A 21,346-nucleotide genomic window follows, 5' to 3' on the forward strand; every position below is an offset into this window, starting at 1 on the left:
TTAAGTTGTGTCGTAAAGCATCTTTTAAAAAAAAAAAAAATAAATAAAATTGATTTATTTCAGGTTATCATACCCATAATAACAACTTTAAAATTAATAAAAGTAAAATACCAATACATAAAATAATTAATAAATAAAAATAAAAATAAATATCTAGTACCTTCTCTCCGGCATTGGTACTGGAACATGTCTTTCACAGCAATGCCGAAGATAAGGACAGTCGAGTCGGGCTGCAATCATCTGCAGAATGGTGTTGGGGCTGTCCCGCACTCTGCGCACCAAATTTATTATTTTAAGCATTTCTTTTGTTTTTTTGCATTGACACTGCTACGATATCACCCGATGGTAAGGGATAAATGACGAACGACTATGGAAATCATTAGGTAAGATTTTTATAGTTTCAAGGTTTTTTTTTTTTTTTTTATTCTAAATTTTTTGGGATCTTTCAATCACCACGTGACTATGTCAGATCCATAGTACCCCAATCACACTTCTCTCTAATTTAACTTAGTACTTACATAATATTCTTACGTTTCTATTATCCCTAAAATAAATTTAAAAAGAGCTCTCGCGGCCGTGGAAAAAGGCACCGCGAGAACGCTTTGGAAAATACCCACATCCGATAAATTAAGGCAAAACCGAGTCATCATTGCGGCTCGCATTTCTTCACTCCGCACACACTCCACCAATAGATGGTGGGTATCTTCTATTAAACCACAAGTTGAACAATTTTTTGAGTCTACCTTCTTCATTAAATATTTAAAGCTATTTAGTGGAGTGTGCCCGGAACGTAGTCTGAGAGCTACCACTACCAATTTTCTACGCAACTTAACATTAGCAAACCAAGGTATACGAGGAGGTTCCTTTTGTATTGTTTTGTACCATACTCCCTTTGATATTGATGTTTCGTTAAAATATTTTTTCCAATTATTATAGATCTGTAATTTATATTCTAATAGTACTTCTGTGTGATCTGGAATAACAAATACTTCAGTTCCCGATAAAGTAGCACATTTGGCTACTCTATCGACCTCCTCGTTACCTCTCACATCGGTATGAGCCGGAACCCATTGCAATCTCATAGACAAACCACTGCTAGAAAGCTGTAGGAATTTCCTAATAATATCATATGCTATCGAAACACCTCTTACACCAGAGGAGGCGCATCGAGCTATATGCTGCAATGCACTTTTGCTGTCCGTTAAGATAACGAACTTTCTTAGTCCTATCTTAGTAGCATATGAAATTGCTTCCGAGATTGCAAAGAGCTCGGTGGACATAATTGTGATATCGGATGTTATTTTAAACATTTCTTTCACCTTGTGACCAGGATCAAAAAAAGCTGCTCCAAGCCCGTCACTGGTTTTAGACCCGTCTGTGTATATTTTATGCCACCCATTATATTTAGTATGTAACATATCCAGTGTTTTATATTTTAAACTATTACTACAAGTATTCTTCTTAGACTCTGTTACGTCTTCAATTTCAGTAGATATAAAATTTGTATCAATTTTTGATGTCCAAGTATTTAATAAAAACATAGGAAGAGGATTACATGAATAAACTTTCTGCTCCCTAACATTATTATAGACTTTAACCAATAAAGGTTGTTTCTTCCTCTCCCAATAAGCTATTTGACAAAAGTTGGATAGTTCCTTTAGTAAATCAATAGTAGTATTATGAGACTGAGCTCTAGCTTTCAAACAGTATTTTGTAGCTAAATACTGACGACGTAAATAAAGTGGAGGAATGGATAGTTCACATTCCATTACGTGAATTGGTGTAGTTTTAATAAAACTACCAATAACACGCAATGCGGCATTTTGTACTCTATCTAACTTCAATAAATGTGTTTCAGCTGCATTATCAAAAAGAAAACAGCCATAATCAATTCGACTACGGATTAATGCAATGTATAATCGTCTCAAATGTTTAGGATGTAACCCCCACGACGCGCCTGCTAATATTTTTAATAAATTTAAGGTCTTCATCGTTTTCTCTCTAGTTTCATTGATATGCTTGCTCCACCGTAATGACTTATCGATCCATATTCCCAAATATTTGAGACAATCTACATATTCAATCCTAAGACCATTAACTTCTAATGTAACATTGGCTATTCTTCTTTTTCTAGTGAATACACAATATTTAGTCTTACTAGATGACAATTCTAAACCAATTTGTTCCAATTCATCCACTATATTTGTGAGAGCATTTTGTACATTAATATTGCTAACACTTAAGTTATCATTTTGTGCATAAACAACATAGTCATCCGCGTATTGCAAAACATTTACATTTTTTATTCCTGTGCATATTTGAGAAGTGACTATGTTGAAAAGCAGAGGAGATAAAGGGTCTCCCTGTGCTAATCCTCTATTAGCCCACCTTATAAAAGATGTCTCCTTTTCACTGTCATCCTCTATTTTTAGGTATCTTTTACTTAAAAACTCCCATAAATATCTACATATCTTTGCACCCACTTTTAGGTTATCTAGAATCATAACTAGCTTATCAATAAGGACATTATTATAAGCACTTTCAATGTCTAAAAAGCAAGCCAGTGTGGAAACACCTTTTGACATCCCTATCTGTATATGTGACACAAGACGGGTCAGACAGTCCATACATGACTGACCTCTTCTAAAACCAGTAGTCGATGATGGTATTACTTTCTTGTTTTCGACAAACCACTCCAATCGTTTCGTTAACATCAAATGATAAATTTTACATATACATGAAATTAATGAAATAGGCCTCAACTTCGGAGTTAAATTAGGATCTCGATTTTCTTTAGGAATAGGAATAATTTTAATACTACGCCACTGTTCTGGGATAGAAGCTTGACCAAGAATTAGATTATAAATTTTAAGTAAATACAGCTTACCATTTAGAGGCAAATTGTATATCATAGAGTAAGTAACACCATCATCCCCCGGGGCAGTGTCCTTTTTTTTTAAACAATGCCGAAATTCATTAATTGAAAAATCTTGTTCCAATGTAGGGTTATTAGAAATCAGTAAAGGCGGCGGACACTCCACAAAATCTGGAGCTAAAGAACGTAAAAGTTCCTCTTTTTTGTCACTTGGGGCCTGATAACGACTGCTTCTTACACCCTTAACCCAGCGCATTTTACGCCACATGGTCGGACTATCTGTAACTTCATCAATTTCTCCGCAATATCTTTGCCAGTCTTTAGCTGCGGCACGTTTTATTAATCGTCGCACTTCTACTATTTTTGAAGTTAATTTATCGTAATTACTTGGAATAGGATTACGCCTAAAATTTTTCAATGCTAATCTACGTTCAGCTATAGCGCGTGATAGTGATGGATCCCAATAGGGTTTAGGCTGAAATTTTTTTAAAGGATCCGCACATATTTTTTTCATGGGAATACTTTTGCTAGCTGCGTGATTAATCTCATTAACAAAGTAGTCATACATACTTTGAACACAGCTACGACTTTCAGGTGGCTGATCAAAACTATTCTTTAAAGCAAGTCGATATTCTTGCCAATTGGCTAACTTAAAATTCCTTTGTTTTACAAAAGTAGCTCTACTTCCATACTCCAAACTATACTTAATAAAAATATGATCACTACCTAAATTTTCATTCGTGATTTGCCATTTAAAATATACAGCAATATCAGCAGTAACAAAAGTGATATCTGGTGAAGTGGCTTGTAGAATATTATTAACTAATTTGATCCTTGTGCTCGCACCATTATTTAACGAAATATAATTATTGTCAAATGATGCATCATATATCTGAGATCCCCTAGTGTCGTTTTTACAAGACCAATTTGTGTGATGCCCGTTGAAATCCCCCGCCAATACTGATTTACTCGGGAACCTTGAAAATATATCATCCCAGTCACTTTGTGATGTTAAAACGGATGATGGACAATATATCGATGAAACAACTTTTAAACATTCACAGTTTAAAATTCTTACCGAGACAATTTCAATTCCTGGATTACTGACATCAATTGGGATATTTTGACTTTTTATAGATTTATGTACTATTATAGCAACTCCGCCATAACAATCAGATCTGTCTTTTCTATAAATATTATAGTCCTTAAGTTTAAACAATTTATTTGATTCTAACCAAGTTTCACTCAAAATACAAATGTGGATATTTTCGCGATTTAATAATAACTCCAAATCCTGCTTTTTTGGTGACACACTTTGTGCATTCCATTGCGCTATATTAATCACAAAATTCTTGAAGGTTGTACTACCCATTAAACAAACCGTTAAAGAATTTACTAATCATCTCTCCGTTACTTACTACCTCACAAATAAATGATGCTATCCACTCAAAAAATAGTTTCACTACTGAAATAATCTTCTCATCTGTCGACTTTTCCCCCAGCAAAATGTCCTTAGTTTTGCACAAAATAGATATGAATCTAGGTTTTTCCTTTGTATCCCCATTAGTTATGTTACTTTCCTCAGATGGCTGTTCAGTTCTTCCTTCGTTTTCTTCAAAACAGTTTTGTGAGTTTTCTGCCTTCCGTGTCTTCTTTTTATTTTTTTTATTTTTTGGTTTCCTATGTAAAGGTGTATTCAATATAAATTCTTCTGAACTATCATCTTCGCTCTCTTCTGTTTCTTCAGCCTTTTCATTAAAAGTATTTCCATCTTCATGTGTCCTCTCTTGACTTTTAAATTCATTTTCTGCGGTAGAATAAGAATTATTTTTTCTGGAGTCTTTCTTATCATTGAGGTATAAAGACAACGCCATTTTGTATGTACAGTTATCTTTACTCATAATTTCACGGATACGTTTTTCTTTTAAGTAAACTGGACATCTCTTATTAAACGCCATATGGTTTCCCTTACAATTCACACATCTATATCTGTCAATATCACAATTTTCATGGTTTTTTGCACATTTGGGACACACCTTACTTTTCTGTGCGCAATTCCGTGTCAGATGCCCGAAAAGCCAGCAATTTCCACATTGTGAAACCGGAAAAATATACGGTTCTACTTTAAATCTTCCTCCATATCCATAGACATACGCCGGCAAAGTAGAACCCTTGAAACAAAATCGAACAGTTTCACTAATTATCCACTTACCATCATCTGTCATCTTTTTGAGCCTTCTTACAGAGATAATCTCTGATTGACATGTAATAGTTTCTAGTAGTTCTTTTTCTTCTATTTCAATCTCAAGGTATCTAACTGTGCCATAAGAATAACTTACTTCATTTGTCAAATGACATCTATATCCTAAATTCATAATCCTTTCACTATTGAGTAACTTATCAGCTTCCTCTCTTGTTTCAAACCTTATAAATACTTTATACGGGCTTCTGTATTTAATACTAGTTATATTCACCAAATTTTCCTCCTTCAATAATTTAACCAAGCCTATTTGCTTAGGTAGTACTTCAGTGGACGTTAAACACACTTCATAAATATTTTCCACCGGCTCTTTGACTATATTTCGTCTATGATTATCATTATCATATTTTCGCGAATATCGCTTCGTCTTCCTTTGCACAACAATAAACTCACCGTCATTCTCGCCATTCTGCTCATCATTTTGGGCTCCGTCTTCACTCCAATTCCTTTTTGTAGGTCTCACACTGGCACTCGAAACTAAAGCCATCTTATAAGTCTTTTGACTTGACTCTCCACACTCAAACTCCTGTCCACAATTCAAAGCATTGCTCTCAAACTCTTCTACACTCATAGCACTTCCATTAACCGTATTTGGCTCTGTTATAAGAGCTAAACTTTGCATTTTTGTCGCATTACGTAGGTAGATTGAAAAAACTTTACCAAGGCGATACGTGCGCTCACCAGACACTACCGCGCGCGACTGACGTAGTTTCAAGGTACAACCTGTATCATAATTCATAATGGAAAAGCCAGAATTTTTAAAATTGAGACAAGGTACGCCATCTAGATCTAAAATGAAAAATTACAACTTAACATGTATGCTGCCTTAGTGCCCTCTATGTTAGTTTTACCCCAAGATCCCGATAGACGGTAGATGGCGCTTTAATGAAAAATAATCCTATTCAAATACAAACACAAACTAAAATATTATCAAAATTAATATCACAACACAAATTTATTTCAGACGGAAATAGAACCTGTTCCGATATCTGACACTAATTACTTTGCCATTATTTCTGTATTGGTAGGTAGTATTTACTAATTTACTCGTAGCACTATTTACGAAAAACTGTGATGGAATTGTATAAAAAAACTAACTGAAAAGACCTCCGTGCTGAAATAATCACAACCCATCGCTAACCCTCAACGGAGCTAGAGTCTCCTCTCAGATTGAGAGTTAAGGCATGCAGGTTTCCTTCACTATGTTTTCCTACACCGAAAATTAATAATTTCACGTAATCATAGGTTTAATTATATTCCTGCTATCGTTTGTGGCTGTAGACTGTAGTTTTGACTCTTAGTTGACAGAATCGGAATCAAGTCCAAAATAAAAGAGAAATAAACGAACTTACCTCAACTCCTGTCACCCCGAGGGCCGTCACCAAGTTGGGCGTCATCCTGAACGGCACCTTCTCCGGCACACGCAAGGTTTTCCCCTTCTCGAAGCACACGTTATAGTCTATATGCACTACCTCACCAGACGTCAAGTCCACCAACACATTGTCCAAGTGCCTGTCCCCCAAACCGATAATATAACCTATGGTACTCATCACGGCCACAGAGTAACTGTAGCGACGCGTCATTTGCCACCACTGCTCGGGGTTCACACTACTGCACCACAGCTCCCGAGCCAACAAATCATTGGGAGTCTCCAACGATAACTCTTGTAAGACCTGCTTCAAGATCGACACAGGCCATTCCTTCCTATTCTCCGTAGACACTCCGGCTTTTTTCAATAACGGGTTGAGCTTGTTGTAAAAAAGTTCTGAAGGTCGGAGGACGTTTACAGGCTTATTTATTTTCGCCGACTGCATGGCTGCTTCGCGATTTTGCCAGCGCTTGTACAATGCAAATAGAGGCGTCACATTGTCCACCCAACTAATCAGACCCGAGCGAGGTCCGAGAGGGATAACAGAGTAATGACGAGCTCTGTATGTCTGGTTGTTGTTGTTCTCAGAGTCGCGCGCTAACATCGTGTTAGTTATTGATAGCAGCTGCATTATTCTCTCATCCAAATGCAAATCTTCGAGACCCTTAAACAGGTAAGTGTAAGATTTGCCATCGGATCCATAAAACACTAACTTTTTAGGTCTCGTCTTGGTCGGTAAAATAGCCACGTTGTTCTCTATAGACTTTATCGTAATCCTAACGGTACGTTGGTTTGTATGAAGACCGGGCATGGTTATTACCGTATTTTTCATATCGGCTAACACGGGGCTTATATCGTACATTTTTAAAATATAAGATGTTCTTTTATTAACCTTTTGTTGGAGCTTAATTTGCAACTGTTTCAACGGTGCCCAAGATTCTTGCGGTTTTTCGGGATTAGCTGGATTTTTCAACTTGTCGATTACATCAACAATGATAGCTTGAAATTTGGTCTGGAACGCTGTCTCGTGTGGGGTTTCGGGCGGAGCAGAGGTTATCTGATTGAGCTGCTCCAAAACAAACACGATGGGCTCGAATATAATGCGATGTTTTTCCTTAATAAGTTTCTCTTTCTCTTCGGGCGTCAAATTTGTGTTGTTCTTCACCTTAATGATTTCAGCCTCCAGCTGAGTGAGACGCTTGCTGAATTCCGAATGATGTTGTACAAGTGTGCCTAGACACAACTCATCCCATAGTAAGTTTATTCTCTGTAGCTCCTTTACCAACAATTTGACTTGTAAAATCGTTTTCGGGGCTTGTTTAGCCAATGTTTCCACCATGTCGAGGAAGCAAGAATTTAGCTCATTATTTACAACTTTGTCGCTAGCCGAATCCTCCATGTCTAGATCATCATCACTGTCGGCGTCGTCATTAGACAAAAACGATCTCGGTACATGTAAATCCGTTATACTGTTCTGTTCATTTTCTACGGCGCCTACCACTGCGGGGAAAGTGATAAGATGCGGCGTATCCTCGGCCAATCTGCACAGTAAGTCTGAAACGCATTTTCTCACATATGTTTCTGGATGATTAAGTCGCGAAAATAACTGTGGAATGATAACTTTCCATGGCTGAGTAGGCGTATTGGCCAAACCGGATTCAAGGACGGTTTGTAATTCCATAGCATGCTTAACGATTAGCCGAAGCAGTCTCAGGGTAGCGTTGACAACAGCATTTTCGCCGCTATGATTGATAAAATCAGAAGCACATATCAATTGCAAGAACTTGAAGTACGCATCGGCCGATAGCTCGAAATATGAGAATACTCTTTTTTGGGCTTGTCGCCAGATATCAACCAGCAAAGCGAGATGTTCGGGGTAAGCGTTGTTTAACGAAGGGACCGTACGTAAATGACTCTCGATCATTTCAGATGTATTAATTTCGTTCCAGTCGATATCTTCTTCATCACATGTCGCTTTGGTTTTTGATAGTATTTCACACACTGCTTCGAAATCCTGCGGCGAACACCCGATCATAACACTTTCGATCTGAAGCTTATCGTTGTCTGTGAGTTGCTCCCGAGTTTTAGAACTGAACTCGACCATTTTGCGGCCCCATCTGAAACACCAAGCGGCGAAATTCGCCCAAGCCTTAGCTAGGCCGGGGCATTGATTTACTCCAAACTGCAACAATTTTCCAACAGCCGAGTCAGTTAGCGGAATAACGTTTTCAGAAATGTTATTATCCACCAGACCAATTTCTGGAAGAGCTGCAATTAATTTCATCAGGGGTGAGTCAGTGTCTAAAATATTTTCATTTTCGTTTTGCACCCATTTGGACAGAGTCAATAACATTCTCGTTCCTTTTTCACGTAGCTCATAGCTCTGCTCTCCCATTGCTAGTCTTTGAGAAAACCCAAGAGATATACTTGCACATAGGTTAATAGCCTCCACTTTCGAATCTTCCCTGGCATAGGTAACTTTACACAGTTCTGCTAATGCACTGGCATTATTTAGCGTCCATATATCAAGATCATATGTATTGTTAGACAAGAGCAGGACATTGCTGACTTCTTCCAAACTGTTAACATTTATACACAACTGGAATGCTGGATTATTTTTAAAATGCCTAAGAAGCTCTCTCTTGGCCATCAGCAAGTTGGCATTCTTTCTTGCACTTCTGATGACGTCCAGTCGTAGACATTCGTTATAAAACACGTTTTCTTCTGTCATATTGAGTTTCGTAAAATATTGGTGCCACCATAAAACACGTGTCAAATTTTTCATTTCTGTCCCGTAAACATTTTCTTTCAGTGCTGATGGTTTGAACGGGTTAGTAATTGCTTTCCCATTTTTCACGATATTTAACAAGCCCTGATTGGCTAACTGCATTACAGCAACATCTTTGAGAAAGTGTGTAGCATTTGTTCTAGCGAGCTCTTCTGCACTTTTATTTAACAAATATTCGCAGTCGTTCAGTAAAACCATATATTTCTCATCACAATCTTTGTTGTACAAATTCATCGCTGAGCATATCAATGTTGATTCTATCTTGTCAAACAGACTCTGGTATGAAGAGATATTTTTTGAAATTTCGGTAGCATTAGGATTAAGAATATTCCAATCGCTTAAATCAGGAATATCATTATTTTCATCAAATTGTTTTAGATCCATTAATGATTCCCAGTTGGAGTTATATCCAGTTCCCTCCATCATTTCTTTCCACTCTTCCATATCTTCCCAACTTTGAATATTCTTGTAACTTTCAAATATTTGTTCGTTTACAAATTTAAGCCCTTTATTGTCTAGAAGAGGCATTTTTGTTTCATCATTATCATCACTTAACTTTTCATTGCATAACATTTTGTAATAATCAGTGGCCAATTCAAAGCGTGCATTCGCTTGTTCGGCTGCCCCTTTTAACCATGGGAATTTAAGGTCGAATTTTTGTTTTGTCCACACATAAAGGCCATGCAGAACTTCTGGCTCCTTAATCTTTATTAGAGCTCGAGATACACTCATTGTTATAGCCTCTATGTCAATATTAGAACTTGAATTAGCAGCATTTTGCAATATAAATGACGCGTGGTAAATCGCTGCGCCATAATTTCCTCCGTACACACTAACAGCGAGTGCTGCCGGACGCACTCTATTGAGCCATTCTCGACATGTGGGCCAGTTGGTGTGGAAAAATGTCTTAACAGGTTTTGCAACTGCCGGAAGAACAGTGGCCGTACCTTCTGCAGCATTATAAGTGTACTTCTCCAAGAACATCATAAATTCGATAAGCCAGCGCGATCTAACTTGTTCTGCTGTTAAAACCTCTAATAGTTTTTTATGTTCTTCAGCCACATACTTTGTTTCACTAGAAGATATTTCTCTTGCAACACCCTTCAAGGTTCCTTCTATCTTAGTAAAGGTTTCTTGAGGCTTACCGAGTACAGTTCGTAGTTTCAAGGATATACACGTGTGCGCTAATTCCGAGAGCGCCCAATTTACACAAATTGATGAGAAATTTGATACACACTGTCTGAAGAAATTTAAATTATTTTCATCTGCATCATAGCTCTGTATAGGCCAAGAAGATATGAATATGTCCAGCAGGAAGTCTTTTTCGTCAAGATTAACTTGCGTGAGACAGTTAATGATTGCCTTGAAGTGATGACTGGGAAGCATAGAGAAAGATCCTTTCATCAGGTATTCTTTGAAGGAATTTATCTTGGTGTCACAATTGATAACCATGTGAGTAAATTTGCGGCTGGTGAATATCTTTACAGTTTGCTTGTCCAATTCTTGCTGAACTATGTCCCATGGAAGTTCAAACAGAACTTCTTTGCACAATCTGGCCACCGCTCTGTTTTGATTGTCAATGTGCAATATACATACAACTGCTATAGTTTTGAGAAGAAGCATGTTCCAAACTATATTCTTGTTCTTCAGTAAGAAATGGAAATTCTTTATCACAAGCAAGACTATATTACTGTCAAAACTGTGTGCTAGTGCCAACATATTTGTTAGTAGAACCAAAAAACTTTTGGACATATTGACTATAGGCAAATATTTGTCCAGTTGACAGAATATATCAGATAACCAACTTAAAACAAGGGTTAAGCTTTCGTTAGGCATTCGGTCATCGAGTACAATGCTAAGTATGTTCAGTATGACTGCAAGGTGACCAGATGTAGGGCTGGAACTGGATACCTCTCCTAAAGTAAGGTTAGACAATCCAAAAAGGTCATTAGTTCGCTGTTGAGAGTTTGTCACAAGATCACTGGAGGCTATAAAGTGATTATTCTTCTTACAGTGGGAATACAGCAAGTACAGTATGGCATACTGCAAGGCAGGTCTTTCTTTCATCAAAATCTCATCATGTGGACACATCTTTATTGCCAGTAGTTCTAAGATACTTGGCTGTAAAGCCCACATCCCAATAATAGAATTACTAGCATTAGCCAACTCAGATAAACATTGAAGGTAAAAGATAATGTTCCTCTCTGCATCATTTTTACTCACTTCTTCAATGTACTCAACTTGTATGATTTGTACATGTGGCAATATTATTGAGTAGGCATTTTGCATATCCGTAAGAACATATCTGTATGCCTCTTGTAAGAGGGGTATGTTCTTCAAATTGAGTAGATTACTGTAAATAGACATAACACTGGTTAGCACCTGAATGCTTTCCGAGAAGCGTAAGGGGCGCAACGAGGACTGAGGCCCAATAATCTGTGTTATGAACTCCAATGTTAAGTTTGATGCAATTTCCTTTATTGCTGTTGATATAAGGCTTATAATGCTCAGGCAAAGTGCCTCATCTGCTCGCATGTAAGTATTCATTTCCATAGACATCAAAGCGAACAGGGAGGAAAGGCAGGCAGTTGATTTCATTTGTAAGTACTTTATAAGCAACATTATGCATTCGTTACCTGCAAGAATAAGTTCTGAATCTGCATCTTCTTTTAGAGCATCCGTCATAACCTGTAGAACTTTTGAAAGGGAGTCCGTTAAGAAGGTCCATGAAACTACTTGAGACACATTCGGGTTCAGAAGGGTCCCTAAACTCTTAACAACAGTGTTGAAAACGTTTAAAAACGATGCAATTTTCTGCATGCAATCTTCATGGGAGTTTGCATCTCCATCCTTGTCACTTTTATTGGTATCCAAGTCATGACAGTAAGCCACCATGTCTTCTACAAATTGATTGAGTAAATTGACCGAAAAGCCAACATCCGCCTGCCAGTGGCGGCTCAGTTTGAACAATGATTGTAGAGCAAACTCCTTGATCTTATTAGGTTGGGCATTATCAACGTGCCAACCTACCAATATGTCTACGGTGTCAACAAAATGATTAGCAAAGTGTTCAGGATAGGAGTTGGACATTAATATCATAGCATTAATCGCTGCCATGAACACATCGGCCGAGTCTGTAGCTTCAATAATAGCTTGGAGCTTCTCTAATGTTATTTCCGGAAACTCTCCTAAGCAAGGTGTCAGATGGTCGATCTGAAAGGTTTCCGTGAAGGAGAGTATGAGCAAGTGCTTTATTGAAGTGTTGTGCACAGAGTATGTTGCTAAAACCCAATCCAGATGTTTCCTATAGTCAGGGCCCATGACATACCCGATCCTACCCAACACTATGGCTGCATTCTCCTTAGTTTCCGGACTGGGGGCATCGTACAGCACATCTAACAGCGATTCCACCAGGATATCATAAGATCTTCGAATATAGCGCGCGTTTTCTGGCAGCATGACAGCATCCTGCAACTTGCTGCAAATAACTAAGGATTTTTCGACATCAGTCTCAGCGCAGAGACGACGCAACAGCTTAGATATACGAGGGTCCTCGGGCAGGTTGACTGCCAAGTCAGACCTATCATAGAATTTATTGTTTCCTTGCGACCAGCTATCGTTGTTAGTCGATCCTAGCGGTTCGTGATACTTGTAAGAGTTTTCGTCGCGCTCAAACGTTGGTCGAGGCGGGAAACAACCACGGCCCCGAGGGCCACCCCGACCGCCGCCTCGCGAGTGGCGGAACTCCGTGACGCGGCCGCGAGGCCGGAAGCGCGGGTCTCGAGGCCCTCCGAACGACGAAGAGCCATCGTACGAACCAACATAACCTCTGACCTTATCGTCCGTTGTGTTTTCATGACCGAAATCGTCCCGATCAGAGTTGTCGATATTCTCCGGTAATCTCGAACTTTTCACTTTACTATTTGCTGTGGTGGATAGCATCACTAAAGTTTAAATGCGGAAGATATATTATAAAACACATTTCCGTAAGTTAAAAGGAAAATATAGCCAAATTTTGGACACACAACACAAACGCAAACGCTTTTCCAACAGAAAATGACACATGACACTTGTCACTTGTCAGTTGTCAGCACCGTTATTTTGTTTTCTTAAACTGGTTTTATGGCTCTGGGTCAGCACCTGTGCTATGCTTCGAATCACAGATACCTATACCCATAGATTATCTACTATATCGAATGAGTTATTGAAGAGTATATAATTACGTGTGTCATAGACATATTGTGTCCGCTATAGCTTAACTAACTGAAAACCGATGCCGTGCCTATAGCATATTCAATGTACTCTGTGCCTATAGCGTACCATAGCGTTATTGTCGTAGCTAGCAACGGTTTTCAGCTAACATCTATGACGAACCACCTGACAACGCAACGCTGCCAACTGGCAACTGACAATGCATTGTTTGGTTTTTGGTTACTAGAAACGCAATAATTATGCCTTCTCTTTCTTTATTTCACTGAAAGCTGAGAAGGAGCGGTTATTGGCTACCGGCTTAGTAACTAAGAACTTGGTAAACCAAAGCCGACCTTATCTCTATTACGCTAAGGCTTAACTGCACAAGTACTTGTCCATTACACTGTGATCTATCAATCTTATTACAGTTAGCCTTAGAGTAATAGAGATAAGGTCCTCTTTGGTTTATCAATCTTCGTGAAATGTTTTTGGTTAACTGGACTGTGGCAAACTATTCGTGCTGGCGTCCACTATAGTTTGACCTATGTCAATGATCAAATTAAACTTTGCTGCTATGAACTTAAGGTTGTGATTACTTCACGATATTCATGAAAGTCAAACTGGTTTTATTTTAGTGAATATGCGCGCGCTAGCTATACAGACGGTATTGATACGGCAGCTAGCTTAGTTACTACTACGGAAACCGCTGCGCGTTGCGCATATTAAATTAGTTAACACAACTCTGATACCGATATTCGGCAACGGTTATCAATATCGGTATAGAAACTAAATAACTGTTGATTAACCGTTGACATAAATAGCCAATAACGCCCATCTTTAGTGTGTCATGACCAAAGAAATTGTAATGACTTAAAATACCTTCCATTTTGGTTTTTACCCACTGGTATGGTACACCAGACACTTGCGGCAAACACCATTTGGAATACTAGCTAGTTGTTTGCTGTAAGGCTCAAAAGGGTCTTAATCAAAAAAATTAATGTTTGTTAATGAATCATAATTATTTTAATACAGTGCATTGTGACTACATACTCTTTGGTGGAGACTCAAAAGAGCTTGACGAAAAGTTGACGAACCCAGAGCCGTAAGGAGTTAAGGACTAAGAGTAAGGACAGTTAAAACCCCTGGTCGGTGGTTAAAACTAAAACATAAAAAAGTGTGATTATCATAATCACATCATAATTCATAACCTCAAACTCAAAGAAAGAAAGTCATTAAAGATTTGTAAAATAAAATAATACCTATTGTCCAATATTTCATTAAGTTAATAAACATACCTATTTTTCATGCAATATTAGTGTAGAAATTATTTGTCGATGCTAAATATCCATACATAAATATGAAATCCACCAAACGAACACATGACTTCAAAGGTAAACAATAATATGTAACCTAATTTGTTTTTCGTGTAAGTTGTGAATGGGTTAGTAATTATTTTTATTTCATTTCAGCCTTGGAATTAAAAATTAACGAACAGTCGACTTCCCCACATATAATCTATTTTAAAGAACATTTTGTCAGAGAACATACAAATGATAAACCTTCTGGAAGAACTCTATTTATAATCAATGTGCCTCCGTATGCTGACGAAAATGGCCTTAAAAATGCATTTTCTGAAGCCGGGAAAGTCAATTCCGTAATTTTTTCTGTAAAACCCAGTTCAAATACTCAGTCAAATAGATTTATCATAGAAAAATGTAAGCCATCTTTTAAAGTATGTTATTTGGTTTTTAAAAAAGTTTCTGAACTAAACAAAGCTCTCGAATTAAAAAAGTTACGACCAATGAATTCAAATGGTCATGAAATTAATGTGGGAATGAAAAAATGGATACAGGAATACAACAATTCAGTTGAAACACCCAAAATTTTAAAAGAGAGAATAGAAGCTTTCATGAAAGAGCATGATAAGAAAGTTGATTCAGAACAAAAACAAGAGAAAGAACTGGAAAAAGAGGATGATGAAGGATGGATAACAGTGACAAAGAGGGGGAAAGTGCAAAGCTTTGCTCGTACTGAAAAAGTTGAAAATAAAATCATGGCTAAAGAAGAATCAAATAAGAAAAGAAAGGAATTGAAAAACTTTTACACCTTCCAAATCCGGGAGTCTAAGATGAAGCACATAGTTGCACTCCGACAAAAGTTTGAAGAAGACAAAAAGAAGATTGTGCAAATAAAACAAAGCCGTAGATTTAAACCATTTTAATTATTTATAGGAATAAATATTTTAACATTATGTCCGTGTCATGACGTATCATATATTCATTAACTTTACTATTTCCTTCTTACAGATTTTTAGATTAAATTGAACTAAATAAAATGTTATATAATATTTACAGTCCTAAAGAAAATCTAAGGGCCAATAGCCATACAGATTACAATACATTTAAATCAAATTTTACATACATTAAAATCTTGATTTAAATTTTCAACAGCATAATGGTTCCTAGTATTTATTAGTTCATATTCAAATACATTTTTACAAGGTGCTTTCAAATGATCAAGTTAATCAGGTTTGGAATACCTGGTATTCATAATATCTAAAAAAAAACAATTTGATTTGCCCGTTAACTTTTAACTACAATCATTTATATTATAACTACAGCTAAAACATAATTTTATGTACATCATATAAACACTACGTAACTCAAACGCAGATCGATTAAAATAGTGCACATCTAAAGATAATCTATACATACTACAAAATATTCCTTGCCAAAGTCTAAGCTACTCATTCTAGTTCAATTCAATAATAATAGTTGAGGAACTAATCTCTTTCAATTCCTCACATTTTAATGAAAACACATTTTGTAAAATTGTAGTGTCTTGATCTATGTCAATCCCTGTAATCATTTTCAGTAAAAAAACACAACAACGGACAGACAGCGGAAGCTTAGTAACAGGGCACTTTTTGAGGAGTTCGATAAAAATAATCCCATTTTTATCGAACTCCTCAAAAAGTGCCCTGTTACTAAGCTTCCGCTGTCTGTCCATTTGTCCGTATGTCAGTCAGCGGGCTGTATCTCATGAACCGTAATAAGTAGAGAATTAAAATTTTCACAGAATGAGTATTTATTTCTATTGCACCTACAACTAATAATTATTTCAAAGTGTTATATCCTGTACGTTATGGAACCCTTCGTGGGCGAGTCTGACTGTCACTTGACCGATTTTTTTAGTTCACTCAATGTCAGCATTTGCCATAGCGGATACATCAGCACTGTCATCCAATCAGAGCACATGTCAAATGGTCTGCTGGTGGCATTTGATGATGATGCGCAGGAGCCGGTTCTCAGGTAGAGTGTCCAATGCAGCTAGAAGGTTACTGATGTTACCATACACACACCCGTTGGCGAGGGCAACTTGCACAGACTGGCCTATTCTGTCCAAGCAGTCCTGGAAGATAAAATAAAAACGTCATGGAACATCTGACAGAAGTGAAGCTTCCTGTCTTTCTCACTCATGGGCAAAAATAATATATGCTGCCCAGCCAATGATGCGCTTATTATTGTGAACTATTAAATACAACTAAGTAGAATTCATGATGATGAATGCATCATCAACTTGTCTCCAGCCAACTACTGAGCACAGGTCTATTCTTTGAATGGGAAGGATTTAGACCACAGTCTACCCTGGGCAAGTACAGATTGAAAGACTTCACACATCTTTGAGAACATTATGGTGATCTCTCAGGTATACAGGTTTCCTCAACATGTTTTTATTGCATGTAAGGTGCATTCCAAGGATAAAAACCCCATACCCCCAAATAAAAAGCTGAAGATTTCACCACTAGGCTATCACCACTTTATACACAACATTCATTCACTACCTGACCCAATCGAATGGAGACCCATGCTCAGTAGTGGGCTGGCAGTAAGATCATAATAATCTAACTATGTACAATAAATTAAAACTACCTGTAATTTAGTATCAGTTTGTAGTTTAACACCACACTTTAGCAGTTGGTGAGCATAGTTTTGCACCAAAGGCGTCAACGCCGCTAAATGCTGAGCGTTCACTGCTGTCGGAGGGCCGTGAGTTCTCCTCCCTGCTCGCAAGCTGTTCAGTACTCCAAGATGTAGCTTTAAATATAACTCTGACTCAGTTAGAAACTTGGTTGGTACTGATTTGATGATTGGAAACTTCTCATCTTCTAGTTTAATTCGCTTAATGGGCAGTTCCTCCATTTCTGTATCTGTAATTGATTTTCTAGTTTGTATAAAGTTCCATACCTCAAAAGGAAAAAAGGATCCTATAGATGACTTCATTGTCTGTCTGTTTGTCAAGAAACATAGGGTGCTTCCCGTTGACCTAGAATCATGAAATCTTTTTTAAAAGAATATTAGCCAAGTTTATTATGCTGACTAATATTCCCCTTTCCCCTCCAACTAAGGCTAAAGCTTGTGCTAGGAGTAGGTACGACAATAGTGCAATGGGTGAGGGTTGAACCGTCGATCTTTCGGATTTCAGTCCGCTCCTTTACCCGTTGAGCTATCGAGTCTCTTAATTTAATTTGGCAGTTAGATAGTCTTATAGCATTGGGAAAAATCTGAAAATCGTGAATTTGTGGTTACATCATAAAAAAATTAAAATGTGTTCATGAACAAAGAATTAGTATTTTTAATTTCAAAGTTAAAAACATAAAATGATTAATCTTGCAAAATGTCGAAAAAATACGACTGTAGTACAGGACCCTCGATGTGTGAGCCTTTAATATTACACCTTTGAGTGGTCTGCATGCACAGACACAATGTCCTCTCACTGTACAGAGCTCTTTTTGCCTGATCATCTTTATCATGTGGGCTGTGGCTGTATCTTCATCATTAATATAGTAATGTCTTCTTGACCAAATTTCGGCAGCATGGTCAATTTTGTGAGATGCATCTGCATGGGATATAGTGCACAAGTGTATGCAACAAAACACAGTGATGATGATATTTTAACTGGAAAGACAGGCGCAGGACCGATGGCTTTACGTGCTCTCCGAAACACATGGGAGAATAAGTGCCATACCAAACTATTTGTGGCCCAACCCGCCAATCAAAGCCAGGTCCTCTCATCTTCTGCAGTAAAACACCCTAACCACTAGAGTTAGACCAAAAAAGCAGTTACCTTCATCTATATAAAGAGGGGCCAATGCACACCAGTGTATCAAGCCAGCCAGTGGAGTGACAGCTCCCATTGGAATGGATCCATTCGGGAGAGACGCTGGGTTCAACTGTGCTGACATGCAGAGTGTTGGGTTGGAGTACACCTGAACAGAAATACAGGTTATTCTAGAAGTAAATTCTAGATACATATGTAGATAATTATCAGAGTTTGTTAGTACACCAACTGATCTACATTTGGGAGGAATGTAGATAACACATTACTGCATAAAAAGTTGATGCTTTTCAGGACCAGAGTCCTGTAATAATTGAATCAAAACTCAAGTAAGATGACACTAACACAAATCTACGCTGTTTTCTTCTAGTTAAAAGTTAGCTTACATTATAAGAAATATCCAATAATGCATACATAATAGAAAAGCAAACAATAAATCAAATAAATAACTGTGTTATAGATTCCTAAATTGAACTACCCGGGTATCTTTAAAACATGAGTGAATAGGGCATCTTCTAGGTAAACGCGTCCCATCTTAGGCCACATTATCACTTTCCATCAGGTGTGATTGTGGTCAATCGTATACCTATAATCAAATTTAAAAAAAGATATACTTCCATACATCCAGTTGTATCTAATTAGACTTAACAAAAGGAAAAACCTGTAACTTCATACCCAAGATGTAATAATTTCTAGCAAGTTCTTTGGTGGCATCTTCTTGACCCTCTGCATGTCATGCATGTACAGTTCTGTGACTGCTGTTATGAAGTTTGACACAAACTGAGGAGCCGTCGTGGCTAAGATTTTGAGGGTGTTCTGATTGGATGTGTTGAGATAAAAGTGGTCCCTGATGACATTTTCTACCAGTTGTAGAGATTGTGGTGACGAGCAACCCATTTGTTGGAGCCATACACCTACAGCTAATAACACCTGGAAACAATATAGTAAAAAAGTCATAAGACAAGCTAAAACTGATGCTTTTCATCCACGTATGTGGTTTATAAAAAAACTTACTTTGGTTTATAAAAAATCCCATTTTGGTGAATTGATGCTTTCCCATGGGATAAGAAGACAGGATAGAATAAGATATTATGTCCGACTCATTTAGCTGAAATCTCAGATTTTTTTTAAAGAATATCAGCCATGTTAAATGACTAATATTCCCCTTTCCTCTCCAACTAAGCGTCAGGCTTGTGGTAGCAGTAGGTACGACAATAGTGCAACGGGCGGGGTTTAAACCGTCGACCTTTCGGTTTTCAGTCCACTCTTTTACCAGTTGAGCTATTGAGGCTCTAAGCTATTTATATTATATTTATATTTAATAGTCAAGTTATGATTGTGTGTGAATTGACACTTTTACCATTATATTAGAACTATGGATATCACTTAATTTTACAAGTTTATGTAAGAAAATGTACAACTATTAAGATGAAGCATGTCATGTTGGGTCCCTAACATAATATTGTCAATGTTTGAAAACTTTTGTATGCAATCTTATAATTTACCATCATCAATATAAATGACAAGATATGCCCAAGCGGACAAAATGTTTCACGGTTTTGGAACCAAATAAATCAGCGCCACCTCTTAGATACTAATGAACGACCCGTTTGAAATCCAGACGTTACTGAGGTTGCATTGGTGCTAAATAAACATTTTAGGACCAATGAGTCAGTGCCATTTTGCTTGTTCAATGGCCCTGTCCTTACGAAGTAATATATACCTAAGTCTATGTTTACCAAAGTTTTTTGTGGGTCTCTATAAACTCCACATCTTTTTATATTATTAAAGCAAAGTATTAGGTGTCTAAAATATTAGGTGACAAAAATAATTTAGAAAATACAACTTACAGGTGTACTGGAGGCTGAAACAGCCATGCTGGCAAGAATACTTAAGACTTTCAACTTCCTTTGGCTTTCCATACTTCCAAATAAAGATAAAAATATCGTATTCTTCGTAGTATCACTGTTACAAGCAGAGATATAGTCGCAGATTACATCTATTAGTTGTAACTCCTGCAGGGGGTTTAGACCACGTCTGTTTCCGCGTCTATCAGTCTCGCAAAACACGAACTCTGATATTATATCCATGGCTACATCGAGCTGTTTATTCGTAGGAGCCGCTCGCCCGATTAATAATTGTTCTAAAATATTCGTAAAAACTAAGTAAAGTACTAATATAAATGATCCGCAAAGATGAAAGATGGTTAAGTCCAGTCACCTATCTTAATAAGTGCTTCTTTTGCACAAGCCGGGAAGTCAAACTTTCTTAAAGCATGTTTTAGATCGGAAAAAGACATTTTTGGTTAAAAATTAACCGAAATTTTTAATAAAATTTCATTTAAAAACTTGGTTTTTGAAAACGACACCAATACTCAATTTTTTGATTTTGACAATTAAGCCCTATATACACTGTAGTCTGTGAATTAAGTTCACAGATTATAGGGATACTACGTAGTTTAAGTAGTCATTCATCTGTGTAACCTATGCACAAACCTATGGTGTCCAGAAGAAAAAAAAAAAAAAAAACCTATGGTGTTTCCATTGACCACAGATCACTAGTCTAGCCATCGGCTATACCGATCTACCCGATATAGCCGATCGGCTAGCGATCGGCTATATCGGGTAAGGTGTATCGATATTTTAAAGCTCAAAAGAGCTAGAACCCAGCACAATTTTTTTAAACTATTTTGCTGTGGTTGCGTTAGCCACGCGTTATCTGTGCGTTAGCCCTAAAATTAAAAAA

The 21,346-nt window shown here is 37.4% G+C and overlaps 3 protein-coding genes across 3 annotated transcripts in view; 1 reads left to right on the forward strand and 2 right to left on the reverse strand.

Moving 5' to 3' along the window:
* nonC (serine/threonine-protein kinase Smg1) overlaps nt 1-13,334 on the reverse strand; it is a 148,446-nt gene extending 135,112 nt beyond the window's left edge. Inside the window, exon 1 of the mRNA XM_034975147.2 lies at nt 6,488-13,334. Within this exon, the coding sequence (XP_034831038.1) occupies nt 6,488-13,234 (6,747 nt within the window). The 5' untranslated portion in view covers nt 13,235-13,334. The remainder of the gene's footprint in view (nt 1-6,487) is intronic.
* A 1,303-nt stretch (nt 13,335-14,637) lies between these two features.
* LOC117988083 (ribosomal RNA-processing protein 7 homolog A) lies at nt 14,638-15,818 on the forward strand. Its single transcript, XM_034975176.2, has 2 exons — nt 14,638-14,874; nt 14,953-15,818. Exons 1-2 carry the CDS (start codon nt 14,841-14,843, stop codon nt 15,702-15,704), a joined length of 786 nt encoding a protein of 261 aa, XP_034831067.1. The 5' UTR covers nt 14,638-14,840; the 3' UTR covers nt 15,705-15,818.
* On the reverse strand, nt 15,158-20,996 carry LOC117988331 (integrator complex subunit 15). Its single transcript, XM_034975460.2, has 6 exons — nt 20,822-20,996; nt 20,452-20,744; nt 19,277-19,531; nt 18,611-18,752; nt 17,416-17,693; nt 15,158-16,894 (listed from the first exon to the last, which is right to left on the reverse strand). Exons 1-6 carry the CDS (start codon nt 20,898-20,900, stop codon nt 16,742-16,744), a joined length of 1,200 nt encoding a protein of 399 aa, XP_034831351.1. The 5' UTR covers nt 20,901-20,996; the 3' UTR covers nt 15,158-16,741.
* Between the last annotated feature and the right edge of the window lie 350 nt (nt 20,997-21,346).

This window comes from Maniola hyperantus, chromosome 14 (genome assembly GCF_902806685.2).
Source record: "Maniola hyperantus chromosome 14, iAphHyp1.2, whole genome shotgun sequence".
In the NCBI taxonomy this organism is placed as follows: domain Eukaryota; kingdom Metazoa; phylum Arthropoda; class Insecta; order Lepidoptera; family Nymphalidae; genus Maniola; species Maniola hyperantus.